Raw genomic sequence first — 18,641 nt, 5'->3', positions numbered from 1 at the left:
TTTTTTTTTTCATTTTACTTAAGTAACATCACTTAAATCTTAAAAATCACAATGCTTCCTTACATTCTTCAAAAGGATCAGAATACTTAATGACAATATATAAAGATAGTACCTGTTCATTTGCATAAAAAAAAGCTTGCCCACACATAGGCAGGCACACAGAGTTTTCCAAATGTGTCAAGTGAATCTCTTTTTAGTGTGCATGAGCATTGTGGCCATAATTCCTTTCATTCACTCTCAAAATTCAGTCTTAAATTAGTCACACCTTTAGCAATTTCCTCTGTGGGATAAACAATAATCTTATCTTTTTAAATTTTTCTTTAGGAAAGACACTGCATTTTTTCCTATAAAAACAAATGCAAATACACTCCGCACAAATATATACAGTCAGTGTGTGTGTTCTTAGAATTTATATTTAAAACAAGTTCGCAGTGTATTACAGAGTTCTCATTTGCATTAACTATATATAATGCCTAGAAAAGTGTGCTTAGTTAGGATGTATAGTTGAAAGAAAATGTTATACTAAAACCAGTTAACTCAGATAACTTTCAAATGAGGTGATACATCCATTCTACTCCTACCTCTGTGTCTGTTATTGCTTAGATGTTGTCTCTTTTTTTTTTCTACTCTTAACACTTAACTGTTGGTTATTCCTGGAATTCTACATGTTCCATAGTTAATCTCACTATAAAATTTCCCTAAGTGATCTTATCCTTGCGGATGGTTTTCTACTACAAGCATTATTCCTCCTACCACTATACCAAGTTTGTATCCTATTTTCAGAATTCTCCCTTAAGTTTCAGATGCAATATACCAAATTTTTACCGCAATATATTCATTTTGATGCCTCACAGACACCTACAACTCAACATATTCTAAATTAAACTTCCTCTATTCCTCTAAATCTTTTTTTAATAACAGGAAACTTAGACTTTCAATTATTACTTTTTATTCATATATTTAGTGTCTCCTCAGATCCTTTTTTGACCTTTAAGCATGCTTAATCTAAACTATTCTTTTTTATTTATTTTTAAATGTAATCCTCTAAATCATATATTCAGCTAAAAATTTCTTGATTGCCCTTGGTATAGCTTAAGAATGAAAGCAAGTATAATGATCTACTCTATAACCAGAAGGAAAATATGCAAATCTGATCATTCCATTTCTCTTTAATTCACATGACTTATTATTGTTCTTAAAAATAAACACAACACCTACTGACATGACTGTCGACCCCATAGGATCTGCATTCTCCTTGCCTCTCCAGTCTCATCTCATTCTTTTAGGGCCCTATACTCTACCAGCTTCCTTCTGCCACAGATCCTTTGCACATGTGTGGCTCTTCATCTCTCTATGCCTAATCACTTTCATCTCATTCTTAGATGCCAATATTCCTTACTTCCACTTTTTTTTTCACTTTCTGGAAGATGAGGAATACCTTTTTGTGAAATCTGCTTGTATCTCTTTACAACGCAGTCTCATTTTTTCATTTATTGTGGTAATAAAAAGAAATAATTTATTTTCTGCCACCTCCCCAATGCCACACATACTTGCCTGTAAGTACCTAAAGGTCATGCCTATCTTGCTCTGAGCATCATGTTCCAAGCACCTAACATAGGAATTAGCATAGGAGAAAGAATTCAATTCAAAGTACTATAACTATCAATTTTTCACCACTCATGACTTTGCTTTATATATATTTCTCTAGAACTTTCTATCTGCTTGGCACCTGTTATGAACTCAGTAAACGTTAATACACGTAGTCAATATTTTAAAAGTAATCAGATAATTATTATTTTCAAATATATATAAAGAATGAACACTATCATTTAGATTTACATTTAATAATAGTCTCTTTATTCACAAAGTTAATTAATTATATGCTACCAGTATTTCTTGTTTCTGTTTCCATTGACAAATTGTTTTAATACCTATTTGCTAAATACTATTTCAACATTCTACTGAAACTGTACTTACTAGTGTCATTAATGATACTCTTTTGTTAAAATTCTATAAATCTTTATTTTTTTATCATTCTATACTTCTCTGCTTATTTCTAACACTTTACTTTGCTACTTTGACAGCCCTTGTGTGTAGGTAATTAATTATGAATATAATAATTAAGTCACTTCGTTATTTTCCATTTCATTTTCTACCTAGTGTACCAATTTTGATCTGCAATCTTCTACTAATATATTCCTAGTGGAATCTGATATGTTATCACAGTTTCATTTAGTACCTATGTACAGATTCCTAACAAATCTCTAAGCAAGTGATCAGAAATGCTGCTGCTGTTTACATTATCCAGAAATAAAGAATACAAATTGGGTAATAATATTAAGATTTTAAAGCTTTAAGAGAACTCTTTACTTTTTGTGATGATCCTTACACTTTATAAATACCAAGAAATATGACTCAATAAATATAATAGTTTGCACCTAGTTAATTCTTGTGTAGAACAGTGCAGCAAAATGGGCACGTGAGGACAGACAAAAGGAAAGGCTAACTTTTGCTGTAAAGCCTAGATACACAATTTCCTAGTGGTTCAGCTAGCATGGGACTGGAGAGTTCTGGGGGTTGAGCTAAGATGATTTACATCTTGTAACTAAAAAACAAGATGTATGAGCCTACAGGACAGTCATCTAGGTTAATATGTAAGATTAATCCATGCAGTATGTCAAAGACCGAGAAGGACTAATATAGACACAGTCTATTGAAGGAATGTAGAAAATAGGCAGAGTTATGGAAGACTTTGAACCTCACCCACTTAATTAATTCACCACATTCAGAAAGTGATGAAGGTGTTCAGGCTGACCCTCTTCTCAATAAACAGCTCCCAGAGTCCAAAATATTTTTTAAAAATATAGGGTAATATATATAACAAAACAGAGGATATCAATATATGTGTATGCATATATATGTTATCAAATGGCATGTATGTATACATATAAATTTTTGCATTTATAATGATTTATACTATCACTTATAACTGTTTTATCATATAACATTAATTTTATCTTGTTAATCATATAAATTTAATATGATGTCGGAAGGCTTTTTGCATATGAATTTCCATGATTTGTAAAGGGAATTTTTAGTTGATTATTCTATAATTAGTTTAATTAGCCTAATTAAAACTAATTACGTAATTGATGTAAATATGTTCAGTCTTGTAATTAGATGGTATAATTACAATACACAAGATGATGTCATGAACATCTTTACAAAAGTTCTAGAAAAATATAACAAGAGTACGTGTAGTTTGGAAAATTTAAGTACACGTTTCTTTAACATTCACAAAGTTATTTTCAACAGCTATATTTAAACTTTTAAAACTACTTTTTTTAAATAAAAGAAATAGAAGGAAGGTATTCTATATATTTATTAGTAGCCAGTATCAATGGCGGCATTTTCTAGTGAAAATAACAATAGCCTCGAGCAGTATTTCCACTTTACTTACAAAAAATATTGGAACTTTTTAAAATATGTACATTCGGATATCAGTAAAAAAAGTAGTAAGGCCTTCCAATTCACATTCATTTTTGTAGCTTTAATTTTATTTTATTACCAACTTATAAGTAACCATATATACCAGCCTACATCTTCAGTATTAAGTGGAAGTATGAAAAACATAATTATTCCTTTTAAACTTATTACATTATATGTTTATGAATTTATATCAGCCTCAGGAACACTAATTCTATTCCAGAAACACTATCTATAAAAGATATAAAGAAAATTTTGTCACTCAACACATTAGTGAAATAAACATTGAATTCAAATTGATATAGTTATTAGCTTAGTATGAATAGGCATGTAAGATAGGTATATCTCATTTTCTTAGAAATTCTATTTTATTAAAAATAAGACATTGTTATTGAATAGAAAAGCATCTTTAAAAGAAATTTAATTTTCTAACATTAAAAAATAATGTCTTTAACTCAATAACAATTCTAAAATTCCTTAGAAATATATGGATTTATTTTTCAATATTAGGAAAAACAACTAGATATAACTTTGTATATTAGGATCTACATAGAAATTATATTTCATCATTGTAAAAATAAAAACCACAAGCTAAGTCTATTATGTTGCTTTCTACTTCTAGACAACCTTGATGCACAGATCTTCCAAATTTCCAAGGCAGTTAGAAGCTACAAATGAGGCTATTGTTTGCTATCAAGTAGATTCTTGGGTAAAAATGTTCTCTACATCACATTCATCTATATTATAAAATTATGTCTTGGAGGCTGGAATCAGCCCTAAAATTCTCAATCTATTACTTCTAATTTTCATTCTTTATAGAAACCCTGCATACTCCTTCTCTCTCTATATTTGAAGTCATACAAAACCAGCAACGCTATCAAAAGCACCACTGCATCCCCCTTGAGGCAACTGAGGTCCTAAGCAGAGTTAAAAAATGGCAGTCCAGGGGTTGGAATATTGAACTCTGGCAATGACAGGTGAGTTATTGTTTACTAATAAGTGGACACACACAGTAAGCCTCACCAGTTCTTATTTTCATACTACTAGACAGATTTACTTATTACCAGATTCATATGTTACCAAATGCATTTGCATTTGTGATTCCTACACATCAGTAAACCTACTATGGCCCTTGAAAAAGAAATCTTTGGTTCTCCAGGTGGCTATATACAACTAGTTGCCTTTTCCTGAGAGGTAATTTCTTTATGAAGCACTCCAGAATTTCTTAGGTAAATGACCAGCTTCCTATGCATCTATGAAAATCACACATATGCGTAAGAAGACTCAAAGCAGTAACTCAAAAGTTGATAAATCTAAATAAATTGGTATTGAAAAATCTTACAATGCTCTCAAAATATTCATAAAATAATATTACATGTGACAAAGAGGTAAAATCAAAATGTAAGAGGAAGGGATCAGTTTTTTCTTTGCTTGATTATAATACATTGTCAATATCAATCATCCTCAGTTCAATAACCTCAAATTGATTTACATATTCAACAAAACCTCACTAAAAATTTTATCAGACTTTTTAGAAATTTACATGGTGAATTTAAGTGAAATAGAAGCTGAAACATACAAAACAATATTGAAAAAGATAAGCACAGTTGAAATCCTAATTTCAGGATTTATAAGCTACAGTAATTAAGACAGTGTGGTATTGGCATAAAGACAGACATATAAGTCAATAGAACAGAATAAATACTTTAGAAATAGACTCTAATATATAGGGCCAATTGATTTTCAATTTAAGTGCCAAGAAAATTTAATGATGAAAGATTTTTTTCAATAAATGGTGCTAAAATACATGTATATCCCCCTGCAAAAAAATAAATAAATAAACCTCAAAAATTTCCTCACGCCATAAACAGAAATTAATTCAAAATGGAAAAAAGAAATATGTTGGTGAATATAAGTGGATAATGATTGTTTCAAAAACAAAATAATAATATCTTGCTGATTTTTAAATATATGTAGAAGTAAAATACTAGACAAAAATAAAATACAACAAGAGTAAATATTGTTAAGGTATTCTAAGTTTATGTCATTGAAAAAGTGGTAAAGTAATGATCAACAATGCAGGGTATAATTTTTAAGTAACCAATTAAATAACACTAAAATAATTTAAAATTCTTAGTTAAATAGAGGAGAAAATGAAATAATTAAAAAATATTTGACAAATCCAAAAAAGGCAAGAAAAGAGAGAAGTAAAATAAAACAAATGGGTCATATAAAAAAGAATATGTATATCAGTCATTGGATTAAATGCATTAAAAGCTAGTGTCAGCCCACTGGATTAAAATAATAAAAATCTATATTCTGGTTACTAGTGACATGTTATTAACTATAAAAACACAGAAAGGTTGAAAGTAAAAAAAAGAGTTAATTACCACTCTTCCCCACCCCTCCCCACCAAAAAACATTAAGCAAAAGAAAGCTCATATGGTTAAATTAATGACAGACAAAAAAGACTTGAAGGCAAGAAACACCACTAGAGGTAAAGAAGGACATTTCTTAATGATAGTCTACCAGGAAGATACAATACCAATAAGATAATATATTTAGATAATCCACCAGGATGATATAATAATTCTAAATTTGTGTGTACTAATAATATATTTTAAAAATATATAAAGCAAAAATATATAAAGCAAAAAAAAAAAAAAGCAAATACACAGCCATAGCCATATATACTAACTAAACTCTCTCAATAGCTTAGAACAGCAGACATACAAATAATATATATATATATATAAATGGTCTAAACAACACAATTGATAAATGTGACCTAATTGGCACTCAACAATTTTAGAATGCACATTCTTGTGAGTGCCCATGGATCATTTATAAAAGTAGACCATAGGCTTAACATAATGCAAGTCTCAATTAACTTATAAAGACTGAAATTATTCAGGGTATACTTTCTGACGCAGTGGAATTAGACTAGAAATCAATTAAAAATTATAACTAGAAAATTGTCAACAGTTTGGAAATAAATACATTTGAATGAATTCAATTATAAAATCATTCTCATTCACAATTTATTAAATTTTCTATGGTGAATAAAGAGGGATGAGTTTATAGAGAGTGATTCAGGAGTTTCTAGAATCTCTGTCGGTTTTAACTATACCATTACTAGTAACCCAGACATCTTCATGAGAGTATTGCTTCAACATTTAACACATATTTACTGAGACTCTTCCAGGTGTCAGGCACTGTTCTAGCTGTTAAAAAGACAAAGTCTCCATAATTAGTGAATTTATGTTCAAACACTTTAGATGATTTGATAGTTTCAGTGCTATGAGAGAAAAATAAAACAATATTAGGAAAGAGTAACTGTGGAAGGGAAGGGATGCTACTTCAAATAGATCTGTCAGGGAAGGCCTTTCAGAGGTGATGAGTCTTCAGTATTAAGGAGGCCTTGCCATAATATATAAGTAAATTACTTTCTACATGGAGGAATCAGCAATGTGCAGATAGACTCTGGGCATGTCTAGGGATTGTGTGACCAGAACAGTAAATGAGGTATAAAAGATTAGATAAGAGAGCAAGGCAGAACAAGGTCAAACACGGTCTTGTAGGTTAGAATACGCTGAATTTACTAGAGATATTAAAGGAGAAAAAAGATTTATAGTTTAAAAATGATTACTCAGATATTTGGAGTTTTCTGTAATAAAGCATGACAACTAGTTAGGAATCTATTGCTGTATTTCATGGAAAGATAATGGAAGTTGTGTGGTATGATGCACTTGTGTATATCAGGCCCATATGTAGTATGTCAGCATACTTGATATAAAGAAAAATCATTGATAACATCTCATCTATGAAAAAGCCAATATTTTCTGTGGCTATAAAAACTAAACTTTTTATGTGCTGTTGTTTGAGAGTTTCCGTCGGTTTGTCCTATAAGATATATTCAATATTGACAAATTATGTACATATATAATACACAAATATTGAGAAATTTTTGCTCCAGCATGATTTTTTAAGACAGATACAAATACATAGATATTCAAAAAGAGAAATAAGCAACATTATCAAGTAACCAAAGACAAGAAAGACATTTTTAAATAGGAGCTATAACTGTATATTATTTGGCAACTATCAATTATAGCAGGTGAATCCATAACACAGAATTGCAAGAAAAGCTTGTTTCTTTCTTAAACACTTTTAAAGAAAATTCGAATGGTCCAACAGCAGAGTTACTACCACATACAAAGCTGGAGAAAGCCTATTAAGCTACATAGTAAAGGCTGATATTTATATAGAAGGTAATATCAGTACTGAAATTTTCAAATTAAAAGTTATTTTCTCATTAAAAAATAAGAGAAAACAAAGGAGAGAAAATAAAAGTTATTTTAGAAGGCAGAATTAACAGCTACTAATTTGAGAACTCTTATTTTTTTTTTAGAGATACTAACATAGAAATGGCAACAAATGCAAAAGAATGAATGAAAAGTTTAATTGTGCTTGTCTGATAACTTTACAATGAATTCTAATTATTTTGAAAGTAAAGTTTTTCCCAAATTTGACAAGATCGTTGTGTTCATTTCTGTGATCAGACTCATCTGCAGGTAAGAAATAGCCATGTAATGGAATAGGTGTTTAGAATTACATCAGTGACTGTAAACATTATTGTTAGACAAGAAAGTAGGTTTTCTAAATTTTAGCAGTGTCCATAGTATAAAAATAAATTGATAAAAGAATCAAATAACAGTGATCATTTACCTGAAAGTCTAACCCCCAGAGGCATCTAAGCAACTAAATACTGTTAACAAAAATTTGTATTACCTTTTTAACTAAAAAAAAGATTTGTTTTATTTTAGTAAAAATTGAAGAATAAATTTCCATAGCGCAGAATATATGGGGAAATTGTGATCCTGTTAACTTGCAGAGAACAGTTGATGCCATGGTGGCCTGAGTGAAGACAAAATCAAAACAGATTTCAACAGTGTCATGGTAGATTTATTAGTAACACATGTGAAATGATGATTTCCAGAGATTTATATTTCGGCAAGTCACAGCTGTTCTACACCCTTAGTAGCAATATATAGAAATATATTTATATTTATATGTGTATATTTATGATATGTGCAGATGTTTTTGCAGAATCACTACATCTTTTCACAGTTAATATCTAAACATTGGCAATTATATTAATTTGAAATTGGCCAGGCCTTAGACATTACAAATAAATGGTGTACTATGTAAGGAAATATATTTAATGGTGAAAAATGGGATGCTGAAAAAATTTACAAACCTTATGCTATTAGAGTTGAGATATAAAACTTGTAATAATCTTTAAAATCTGAAGTATAATATTTATAATACTTAACATTTAGTTGTATTTTCCCTAATTATGAACTTAGGATGTCTCAAAACTTATACGATGTAATCAAATCTCTATTTTTCTTGTTGCCTATATCATATTTTTTTTTTGAATTATTATTCTTGGCCAAAAATTACTTTGAACATTTCCAAATACATTTTTTTAATTTAAAACTTTTTCTATATTAATTAGGTTTGCACTCCTTTCTAGTCATCAAAAAAAAAAAAATAAGTAGCATTCAAATAGTTCTATAAACTTCAATGTCTTCTTCAAGAATTAATTTTTCACTCTCAACATATTACAGAAAAATATTTGATATTAAATTCACTGTATGTAAAATTTATTCAATTTTTCTTTTTAATAAATAAGTTTTAATGACTAATTAGCTATTTTAGTTTTCACATAATTAAGACTCTATTCTTAAACTGGTTGAAACCAAAATGAATAAAGAAAATTAGATTTTTTCCAAAACCAAAGCCAAATAAATTCCAAGTAGATTTCTTCATTTCTGTAAAACTTATTTATCATTTCAAATGGAGAAATCAAAGTCTCTTCTTTTAAGTAATATTTTTCACACAAAAAAGGCAGTCAGCAAATGTATAATTCTGTACTTTTTAGTGAAACCTAAGTAAATCTATGAACAAAGAAATATAAATTAGAATACATTAATTTAAATATTTTTCCATTAGTTAACATTTGAAATATAACTACCACATACAACATAAACAAATTGTCCTTTATTATTTGAGTCTTCTGATAGTTCAAATATACTGTTTTTTAAAAGGCCAGGTCTGGATAAACTACCTTTTCAAATAGACATAATACTGCATACTGTTTGAATTAGGAAAGCATCCTTGCAGAGCAGGGTGGAAATACTATACCTTAATTCATACCTGGGTAAAGAAGGGCTCATATATCTCTACTCCCTTATCGGATCCTTGTAGTAACACCTCCTGGCCACGTCTCCAGCTGTACCGAACAGGTGGATTGGAATTGGCAACACACCTGAGGAATACTGTTCTCTCATAGTAAAATTGTTCTTTAGCTTCCCCTATACTTTGATGAACAGTTACTACCGGATCATCCAAATCTAGAAAAAATAAAAACAACCAAGTGACAATGTTATGAGTTACACAGCTTTAAAAGCATTGAAGATATAAAACCTAACCAAAGGTGCGTTTTCTTAATTGATTTTATTGCTTATCGTTATACTCGTTTTTTTTTTTTTTCATCGAAGTTACTGAACTCACTTGCAGAGAAATTTCCGATAGGAGGTAAAGACACAAGTAGTAGTATTTATTAAGATCTCTATCTGTCAAGATAGTATAAATAACCTTGCATGTTTACAACTCTTTGCCAACAGCCCCATGAAAAAAAGCTCCAAGAGATTTCAGAATTCAAAATTCTCAAATTCAAGAGATTAGCCAAAACAATGAACTGTAGTGACAGAGAAATAAATATCAAGCAGTTCAACTGACTCTCCCTTAATATACTTCTTTTTCCAATTATTTATAACTGACATATTAAAAATAATCAAAGAATTACATTTATATATGATTATAATTTTTATAGCTAGAAAATATGATCTTGTACCGGGTTAAATTTTTCCTTCATCTCAGATTTTATATCTCAGATCATATTTGCTAATTTGAAATGTGCTAAAAGAAGGTATTGTTAAAAAGCATTAATACTTTTTATTACTGAATATTATAACTAAATTTTTCCTATTTTAGATGCATCCTAAATAAGGGATATGTACTACAGGGTTTAGCAAACATTTTCTGGGAAAACCAATTCATAAATATGTTGGACTTTATGGGTCATACAGTTTTGTCTCAATGACTGAACTCTAGCATTGCAATATGAAAATAGCCAGAAACAATAGGTAAAGGAATGATCAATGAATGTTGCTTAATTCCAATGAAACTTTACCTACAAATTTAGATCCTGCAGCCAAATTTGACTCAGGGGCCATAGTCTGCCATAGATTGCCAACCCCTGATATACCAGATCTCAGATTCTTTTCTTAGACAAAATAAAGAAGCGTACTTGCTTTAAGACGACTGTATTGTATATTTGAAACTTGCTAAGAGAGTAAACCTTAAAGGTTCTCATCACAAGAAAAATAAATTATAACTATGTGTGGTAATGTATGTTAATTAGACTTATTGTGGTGGCCATTTCACAACACATACAAATATTGAATCATTACGTTGTACACCTAAAACTAATATGATGTTGTATGTCAATTATATCTCATTTTTTTTTAAATGGGAGAAAAACAAGCTCTTGGTTCCATGTGCTAGTAAACACTTATTAGATACTTATTAACGGTGATGTCAGACATTTGCTATATTTAAATACTAATTTCACTGAGCTTTATTTCTTTAGCTTTACAAGTCTAAAAGGTAACAACCTTTGTGGTCTTAAATTTCCTTATCAATAAAAAGGGAATAATAATGGTACTATATTAATAGGGCTGTTGGAGGAATAAATGAGATTGTACATAAAGCCCTGGCACAAAGTAAATGCTCAATGAAAATGAGTTATTATTAGTAGTAGTAGTAGTAGTAGGATCGAGGTTTCATTTAGACTCCCATTAATTCTATGTTGTTTTCTTACCTTTATCTTATCGAATTCATAATGAACTCAGCTTTCATGGATAAAAACATCACTTTTCCACTTGTTCCAGCTATCAAATATTTGTACATGATAAAGACTTTTATGTGAAGCCTGAAAATAAGCTACCATATTTATAGAAACATAAGAACAGTGAGGTGTGTGAGCATATGCTACCCTTAATATTTAAAAGACACTATTCCTTAGAAAAGATTGTTTTTGATATGTTAAAAAAATTAAAAGCTATCAAAATAGTGGAGTAATAGCTGCCCTGGGGAATCAAAGTAAAAAAACAGAAAGTCTCAAATTTCCCCAGTTTAAAAAAAAAAGGTTTTTTTTCTTAATGTGAATTGCTTGACAGCCTTACTTAGATTTCTAGTTTTGCAACATTTTGAGTTTTTTTTTCCAACATTAGAATCTTTTCACAGCTACCTCAAAGGCCTCTAATTTTAGTAGTGTAAATTTACAGAACAACTGCTGCCTTTTGATAAAGTTTAAAAAACTTTCAGTAAAAATTCACTCTATTAGCTGTGCACTGATATATGGTTTCCTTTTAATAAGTTGTAGTAGTTATGAATACAAGCATCATTATCATGAAATGCTCAAAGGCTTTTAAACTATATCAAATGTTGTCTTATTTGGTGATTATTCCTTCACATATAAATCAAATCCCATAAGAGCTTGATTAGCTGAATTCTGCTTAGTGACTTGAAAAAAAAAAAGGTAAGCAACTTACATTGTGATCAATTGTAGACAGTTTTTTTTGTTTTTTTGTTTTTTGTTGTTTTTTTTTGGTCATAGTCTTTTTAGAAAATATGAGCTTTGTTATGTTGTAAAAACAAAATTCTGAACCCAGAAAATCTAGGAACAAAACATAATTGAATGGTAAACAGTATAACAATGGTAGCTCTCCCTGGGTTCTGCATAGTTAATAGTATTATACTTTCCAAGATTCATTTGTTGATGTAGCCCTAGCTCTTTTCTTGTTAGGCGGTGGTGTCGATGGGCTCAGTCAGGAATAGACTGAACCTGAAGAACCATTCAAGCATGCTCTTACCTGAACTAGATGAATTTTGGGTCACTGGCCTTCTGAAAATCTAATCTTGTGACAATCAATATCTTACTGAACATTGTATTGGCAGAATTATGTCTTGGATTCACTTATGTTTAAAAATTTCTACTTCATAAAACACCTAAATGATTTTTTTATATTTAAAAACAAACATGCTAAAAACTAGATTTCTTTTAGACAAGTAAAATAATCGCATAGCTAAAAAATATATTTCAAGTGAGATTTGCATACATATATACTTATAATATATAATTTAACATATGTAATATATGTTTAACATATACTCTAAACATTACTGAATGCATATTGAATATGTGTATTTGCCTTCAGTCAGGTTTCTTGGAAAAAGGACTGTAAGACAGAGATATCTGTGCGGGAAGTATATAGGCATATCTCAGAAACATAGCATGGTCAGTTCCAGTACACCACAATATAGTGAATATCACAATAAAGCGAGTTATGACAACCTTCTTTTGGGTTTTTCAGGATGTATCAAAGTTATGTTTACACTATATTGTAGTCTATTATGTGTGCAATAGCATTAATTCTAAAAAAAAATGTACAGAACTTAATTAAAAAGTACTTTATTACTAAAAAATGCTAACCATCATCTGAGCGTTCAGTAAGTCATTTCTTTTGCTGGCAGAGGGTGTTACACCAATGTTGATGGCTTCTGACTGATCAAGGTGGTGGTTGCTGCAGGTTGGGGTGACCGTGGTAATTTCTTAAAGTAAGACAATGAAGTTTGCCTCATTGATTGACTGTTCTTTACATGAATGAAATTTCTCTCTATCATGCAATGCTGCTTGGTAGCATTTTACCCACAGTAGAACTTCTTTCAAAATTGGAACCAATGCTCTCAAACCCTGCCACTGCTTTATCAACTAATTTTATATAATATTCTAAATCCTTTGTTGTCATTTCAACCCAATGACAACATCACAGCATCTTCGTCAGGAGTAGATTTTATGAAAACAACATGAATCTCATTGTACATGGACATCAAAGCTCCTGGATGACCAGGTACATTTTCAATGAACAGTATTATTTTGAAAGCAATCTTTTTTTCTGAGCAGTAAGTTTCAACAGTGGGTTTAAAATATTCAGTAAATCATATTGTAAACAGATGTGCTGTCATCCAGTCTTCGTTGTCCCATTTATAGAGCACAGTCAGAGTAGATTTAGCATAATTCTTAAGGGCCCTAGGATTTTTGAAATGTCAGATAAGCATTGTCTCCAGCTTAAAGTCACCAGCTGCATTAGCCCCTAAGAAGATAGTCAGACTGTTCTTTGAAGCTTTAAAGACAGGCTTTGACTTTATTTCTTTAGTTATGGAAATCCCATACGGCATCTGTTTTGTCTACATTTAAAATCTCTTGTTTAGTGAAGCCACCTTCATTATCTTCGCTAGATTTTCTGGATAACTTGCTGCAGCTTCTAATCAGCACTTGCTTCCCTTGCACTTTCATGTTATGAAGATGATTTCTTTCTTTAAACATCATGAATGAACTTCTGCTCTCTTCAAATCTTTCTTGTACTGCTTCCTCACCCTCTCAGCCCTCATAGAATTGAAGAGAGTTAGGGCCTTGCTCTGGATTAGGCTTTGGCCTAAGAGAATGTTGCAGCTTCTATCTAGACCACTAAAACTTTCCCCATATCAGCAATAAGGTTGTTTTGCTTTCTTATCTTTCTTATGTTCACTGGAGTAGCACTTTTAATTTCCTTTAAGAACTTTTCCTTTGCATTTACAACTTGGCTAACTGTTGCAAGATGCCTAGCTTTCAGCCTATTTCCAGTTTTGTCATGCCTTCCTCAATAAATGTAATAATTTCTAACTTTTAATTGAAAATGAGAGACATGCAACTCTTCCTTTCACCTGAACACTTAGAGGACATTTTAGGGTTATTAATTGGCCTAATTTTAATATTTCTGTATCTCAGGGAATAGGGAGGCCCAAAAAGAAGGAGAGATACAGCGGAATGGCAGTTCAGTGGAGCAGTCAGAACAAACATTTATCAGTTAAGTTTGCTGTCTTATATGGGCCTGGTTCATGGCACCTCAAAAACAATTACAATAAAATGAAGCACAATAAAACAAGGCATTAATTAAAAAGTACCTTCTAGAGCAACATGTGTTGGGTAATGAAGAAATAGGTTTGTTCAGGAGAATTGAACTACAGCGTGATTACAACAAAGGTCTCAGTAGCTCTGGAGAAGTTTTGGAGCTGTGATGTTCCCTCAAAGCTGTCTTGCACTAAGGCAATGGAGCTAAGCCTTTATAACCCATTCCCACCCCATCGACCAGTCATAGTCTGTGTGCTGCTCCACCAGAGTGCACAACTTTGAGAGTGGCAGCTCTTTGGCTTAGGTCAATTTCTAGAGGATTTAGCCGACAGCCAATCCCTGCTAAAACTCTCAGCAGCTGGAGGAATGAATCCTTCAGACCCGAGGAAGGGATCTGGGTGGTGCACTATTACATCCACTCAGATTCACCTGCTTGGCATGGTAATTCACTCTATTTGGGAAAAGCTACTAGATGATTCTAGTTAATCACTTTCCTGGGGACACTTTAAAAAAGGAACTATGGTAGGATGATATTCATCATCTTTTTCTACTATTATCATTCTAGACTGCTCTCATCCTGAGTTAGTACACCTTTTGGTAAAGTAGCTCACCCAGTGAGGTTACCAGACCTTAATTTTGAGCCCCTGGTTACCATGCCCTTCTCAAGCCATTATTAATGCACTTATCCATTCAACACCATAATTAGACAACAGAATACTAAGAAATGATTCAGTGGACCAACTGTGTATCAAACATATTCTTTACTGCCTTGCTGTGCAAAACAAACCTACCTCCAGTCACTCCTGCCAGGATTGTGACTCCTTTTATCTACTTCTTCCTGACACAGAAAGCCTAAAGTAATTGAGTAGTGGCCATGACTTAAAGATTAATGAGACTTTGCTGCATCACTTAATGAAAGCTTTTTCCTTTTATGAGAACTAAGGCTTCTAAACTGGCAAAGCCCAGAGTTGCGGGAAGGGAAACAGATTTCCTAAGTGGGTCATTGAATGTGATGGTAGTTAAGTGGGGTCACTCCTTGATTCTTGAACCTACATATTCTATAGGAGAAAAAAAAAAAACCATGTGATAATGGTCACTGATTTAAGATGTATATTGCATCTTGGAGAATAGCACCCCAACTTTACCAGATATTATCTATATAAGGCTCAGCTGCCCCTGTCCAAAGGGCATTCTATCACTCTAGTAAATTGGCATATTTAATTAGGTTGTGTAGAAAATGATATGACCAGAGAGTCCTATGGCAATGTTCCCACTGCTACATTTTTACTACTGTAAAATGTGCTCTCATCCCATGAGTGGTTAGATAGGATCTTGTGTTAAGAATAAAACATTCTAAAAGCCTTTGGATAGAGCTGCTACTGGCTGAGGTAAGCAGAAACATCCAAACCAAGAATACGTGTCAAATTCAGTCAAAACCGTACAGTCACTTTCAGGGTAAAAATGTCTAATGTAATCAACTTACCACCAAGGTGCTGGTTGGTATTCTTGAAGGACAATACTTTATCAAGAGCTAAGTGTTGGTCTCTGTTGTTGCCAGGTGAAATATTCAGTAGTGGCAATGAATAAATCAATCTTCATAATCCACGTTTTAAGCTCATGTATAGCCTCCATTCCTACAATTATGACTATTTTTTTCATGAGCCTGTTGTGCCAGCTAAGGTTGGTCAATGACAAAAGCTAGTTGATATCAACTGTCTATATTACTCTGTCTACTTCACTCTTTTGTAATTCTTCTGCCATGGATACTTTTTGATGCTCACTAATATGTAATATAAGTATTATCATACTTCATGCCATAGGTCCATCAAAGTATTTGAACAGATTTGCTCTTTCTACACAAAGTGGTTGACCAGGTACACTGCATAATTAAACTTCTGCCTACTAGGGAGATTTTCCCTTATTCTTTTTTATCAGAGATATCTTAGAGTGATGTTATTATGAAACGGCAGTCCAAGTTTTGACTTGTGTAACTATACTGAGCTGACCCATCATGAATGAAGCTTAGCCTTTTTTCTCCACTATCAGCTCATAAGCGACCATCTATGTGGCCAGATATAAACTGAGAAAGAAGCACTGGTAAAATACTGATACATGTCATGGGAGTCTGGGCACCTGCTTGTACCGCTTACTTTGGCCCTTTGGCTCTGGCCATGCCTCATCCTGTTGCACCATTTCCATCTAATGATGATCTACTGATGAGTCTGCCCTCTTTTATAACTGGTTTTTGGTAGACATGACAAAATGTACTTCCTGATTAGCAGTTCAGGCCACATCATCATAGGTGTTACACATTTAGGCACTCCATTTTTACCAATGCCCAGCAGCATGCTAGGAACTATTTTATGAAAAGTGTATAATTCTTAATTGAAGAAGTCACAGCCTTACTCATAATTTAAAAATTTACTTTTTGAGTCACATATAGGAGTCTCCTATAGGAACACAGCATGTTTTCCAGCACTGATATACTTGATATCATAGATTCTTAAGTACCAGGGCAACTTACATCACAGTGTGGGCCTGCTACAGAACCCTTTCCTACCTTGAGATCTAGTTAAAGCTGATAGTCTTTCAGATCACTTGATAAATGGATAGGAATGGTATTTCCAAGTATGGAATATGATCTAGAATGCAGAGACCTAGCAGACATTGGGTTTCCTTCTGAAGGATAGAAATTGTGCGATGCAATAATTTGTGCTTTACTTTGGAAGGGATGTCCTGGCAAGCTCTAGACCATAGGATCTCTACAAATTTACAAATATTGTGGGTCCTTGAATCTTCACAGGCTTATTCCAATCCTCTGGATTAGGTGCTCTTACCAGGATATCCAAATGTACTTGCCACTTCTTGTTTATCTCAACGGATGAACATGATTTCATTGATAAAGTGAACCAATACTATATTTAGTAGAATGTTCAGATGAACCACATCCCTTTGGACAATGTTATGAAAATAAGTGTGAGAGTTAATTTAGCTTTAGGGGAAGACTAAAAATGTATACTCTTGTCTGTCTAAAATGAATGCAAAGATTTCTGATCTTTTATCCTAACAGAGATGGAAAAGAGCACATTGACTAAATCACTGAACACATACCATATATGAAGTCACGTTAATCTGCTCTAGTAAAAATACCTGATCTGGTATAAGCTGCAATCAGGACACTACTTGGATGAGTTTATGATAATCCACTATCTTTCTCCGGTATCTCTCACTTCAGCAGGAGACAATATTGTCAATAAATGAAATATATGGGCCACCCCCAGCACATATTTTAGAATTTTAAGGGTGACATTAATATTGATTCTTCTCCTTGGGATGTATTATGTTTAATATGACTCAGCTAAAAGAGAGAACGTTTCAGAGGCTTTAACTTGGCCTTCTGACTAGGATAGCTATCACCTCAAGGACAAAGCATCAATATGGGGGTTCTGACAATCAGTAAGTATGTCCATTCCAATTACACTTATTGGAGACTAGGTAAATGGCAACAATATCAATCTCTGGACTGGTAGATACAATGCGACCCACCTGTGGATCACAGTTCCACTTAATATATAGCACCTATATGCCCAAATCTAACAGTATAAGGGCATACTGATTCCACAGAATCTTAGGTATCAGAAGGTCAACTTGGATCATTTGTATAACAGTTCTCAAAATGTTTCAGAACTCCACTTTCCCTAGCATGTGTTTATTCAAGTAAATGTATATAGTTTCTCTGGAGAAAAAATTGGGAGAATCATTACCATTTATATTTGCTATTGGTTGCAGGGTTTTTTCTGGTGACTCAGTTTCTCCTTCAGTCAAAGAGTTCAAAGTCTAAAAATTACCTCGGGTTCATAAATTGGGCATTATAAATTTTTTATGATCTGACTATATTCAGCCTCCCAATCATTCATCTGATTTCTTTAATTGTGTAGATTGGCTAATATCCTTGTTGACTATCCACTTACTTTGCCCCAAGAAATGCTATGTTCTATGAACTATCTCCACAGCTTTCCATGAGTCTAGAGCCCAGATAGATTTGCAATAGCTGCCCATTAAGATAACTGCA

The 18,641-nt window shown here is 32.2% G+C and overlaps 1 protein-coding gene across 1 annotated transcript in view; it reads right to left on the bottom strand.

The window, feature by feature from the left end:
* MDGA2 (MAM domain containing glycosylphosphatidylinositol anchor 2) overlaps positions 1-18,641 on the bottom strand; it is an 815,380-nt gene that overhangs the window by 284,009 nt on the left and 512,730 nt on the right. The window contains exon 4 of the mRNA XM_023521599.1: positions 9,709-9,905. Within this exon, the coding sequence (XP_023377367.1) occupies positions 9,709-9,905 (197 nt within the window). The remainder of the gene's footprint in view (positions 1-9,708; positions 9,906-18,641) is intronic.

Source organism: Pteropus vampyrus, unplaced genomic scaffold, assembly GCF_000151845.1.
Source record: "Pteropus vampyrus isolate Shadow unplaced genomic scaffold, Pvam_2.0 Scaffold10, whole genome shotgun sequence".
Taxonomy (NCBI): Eukaryota; Metazoa; Chordata; class Mammalia; order Chiroptera; family Pteropodidae; genus Pteropus; species Pteropus vampyrus.
This window is presented reverse-complemented; position numbering and strand designations above follow the sequence as displayed.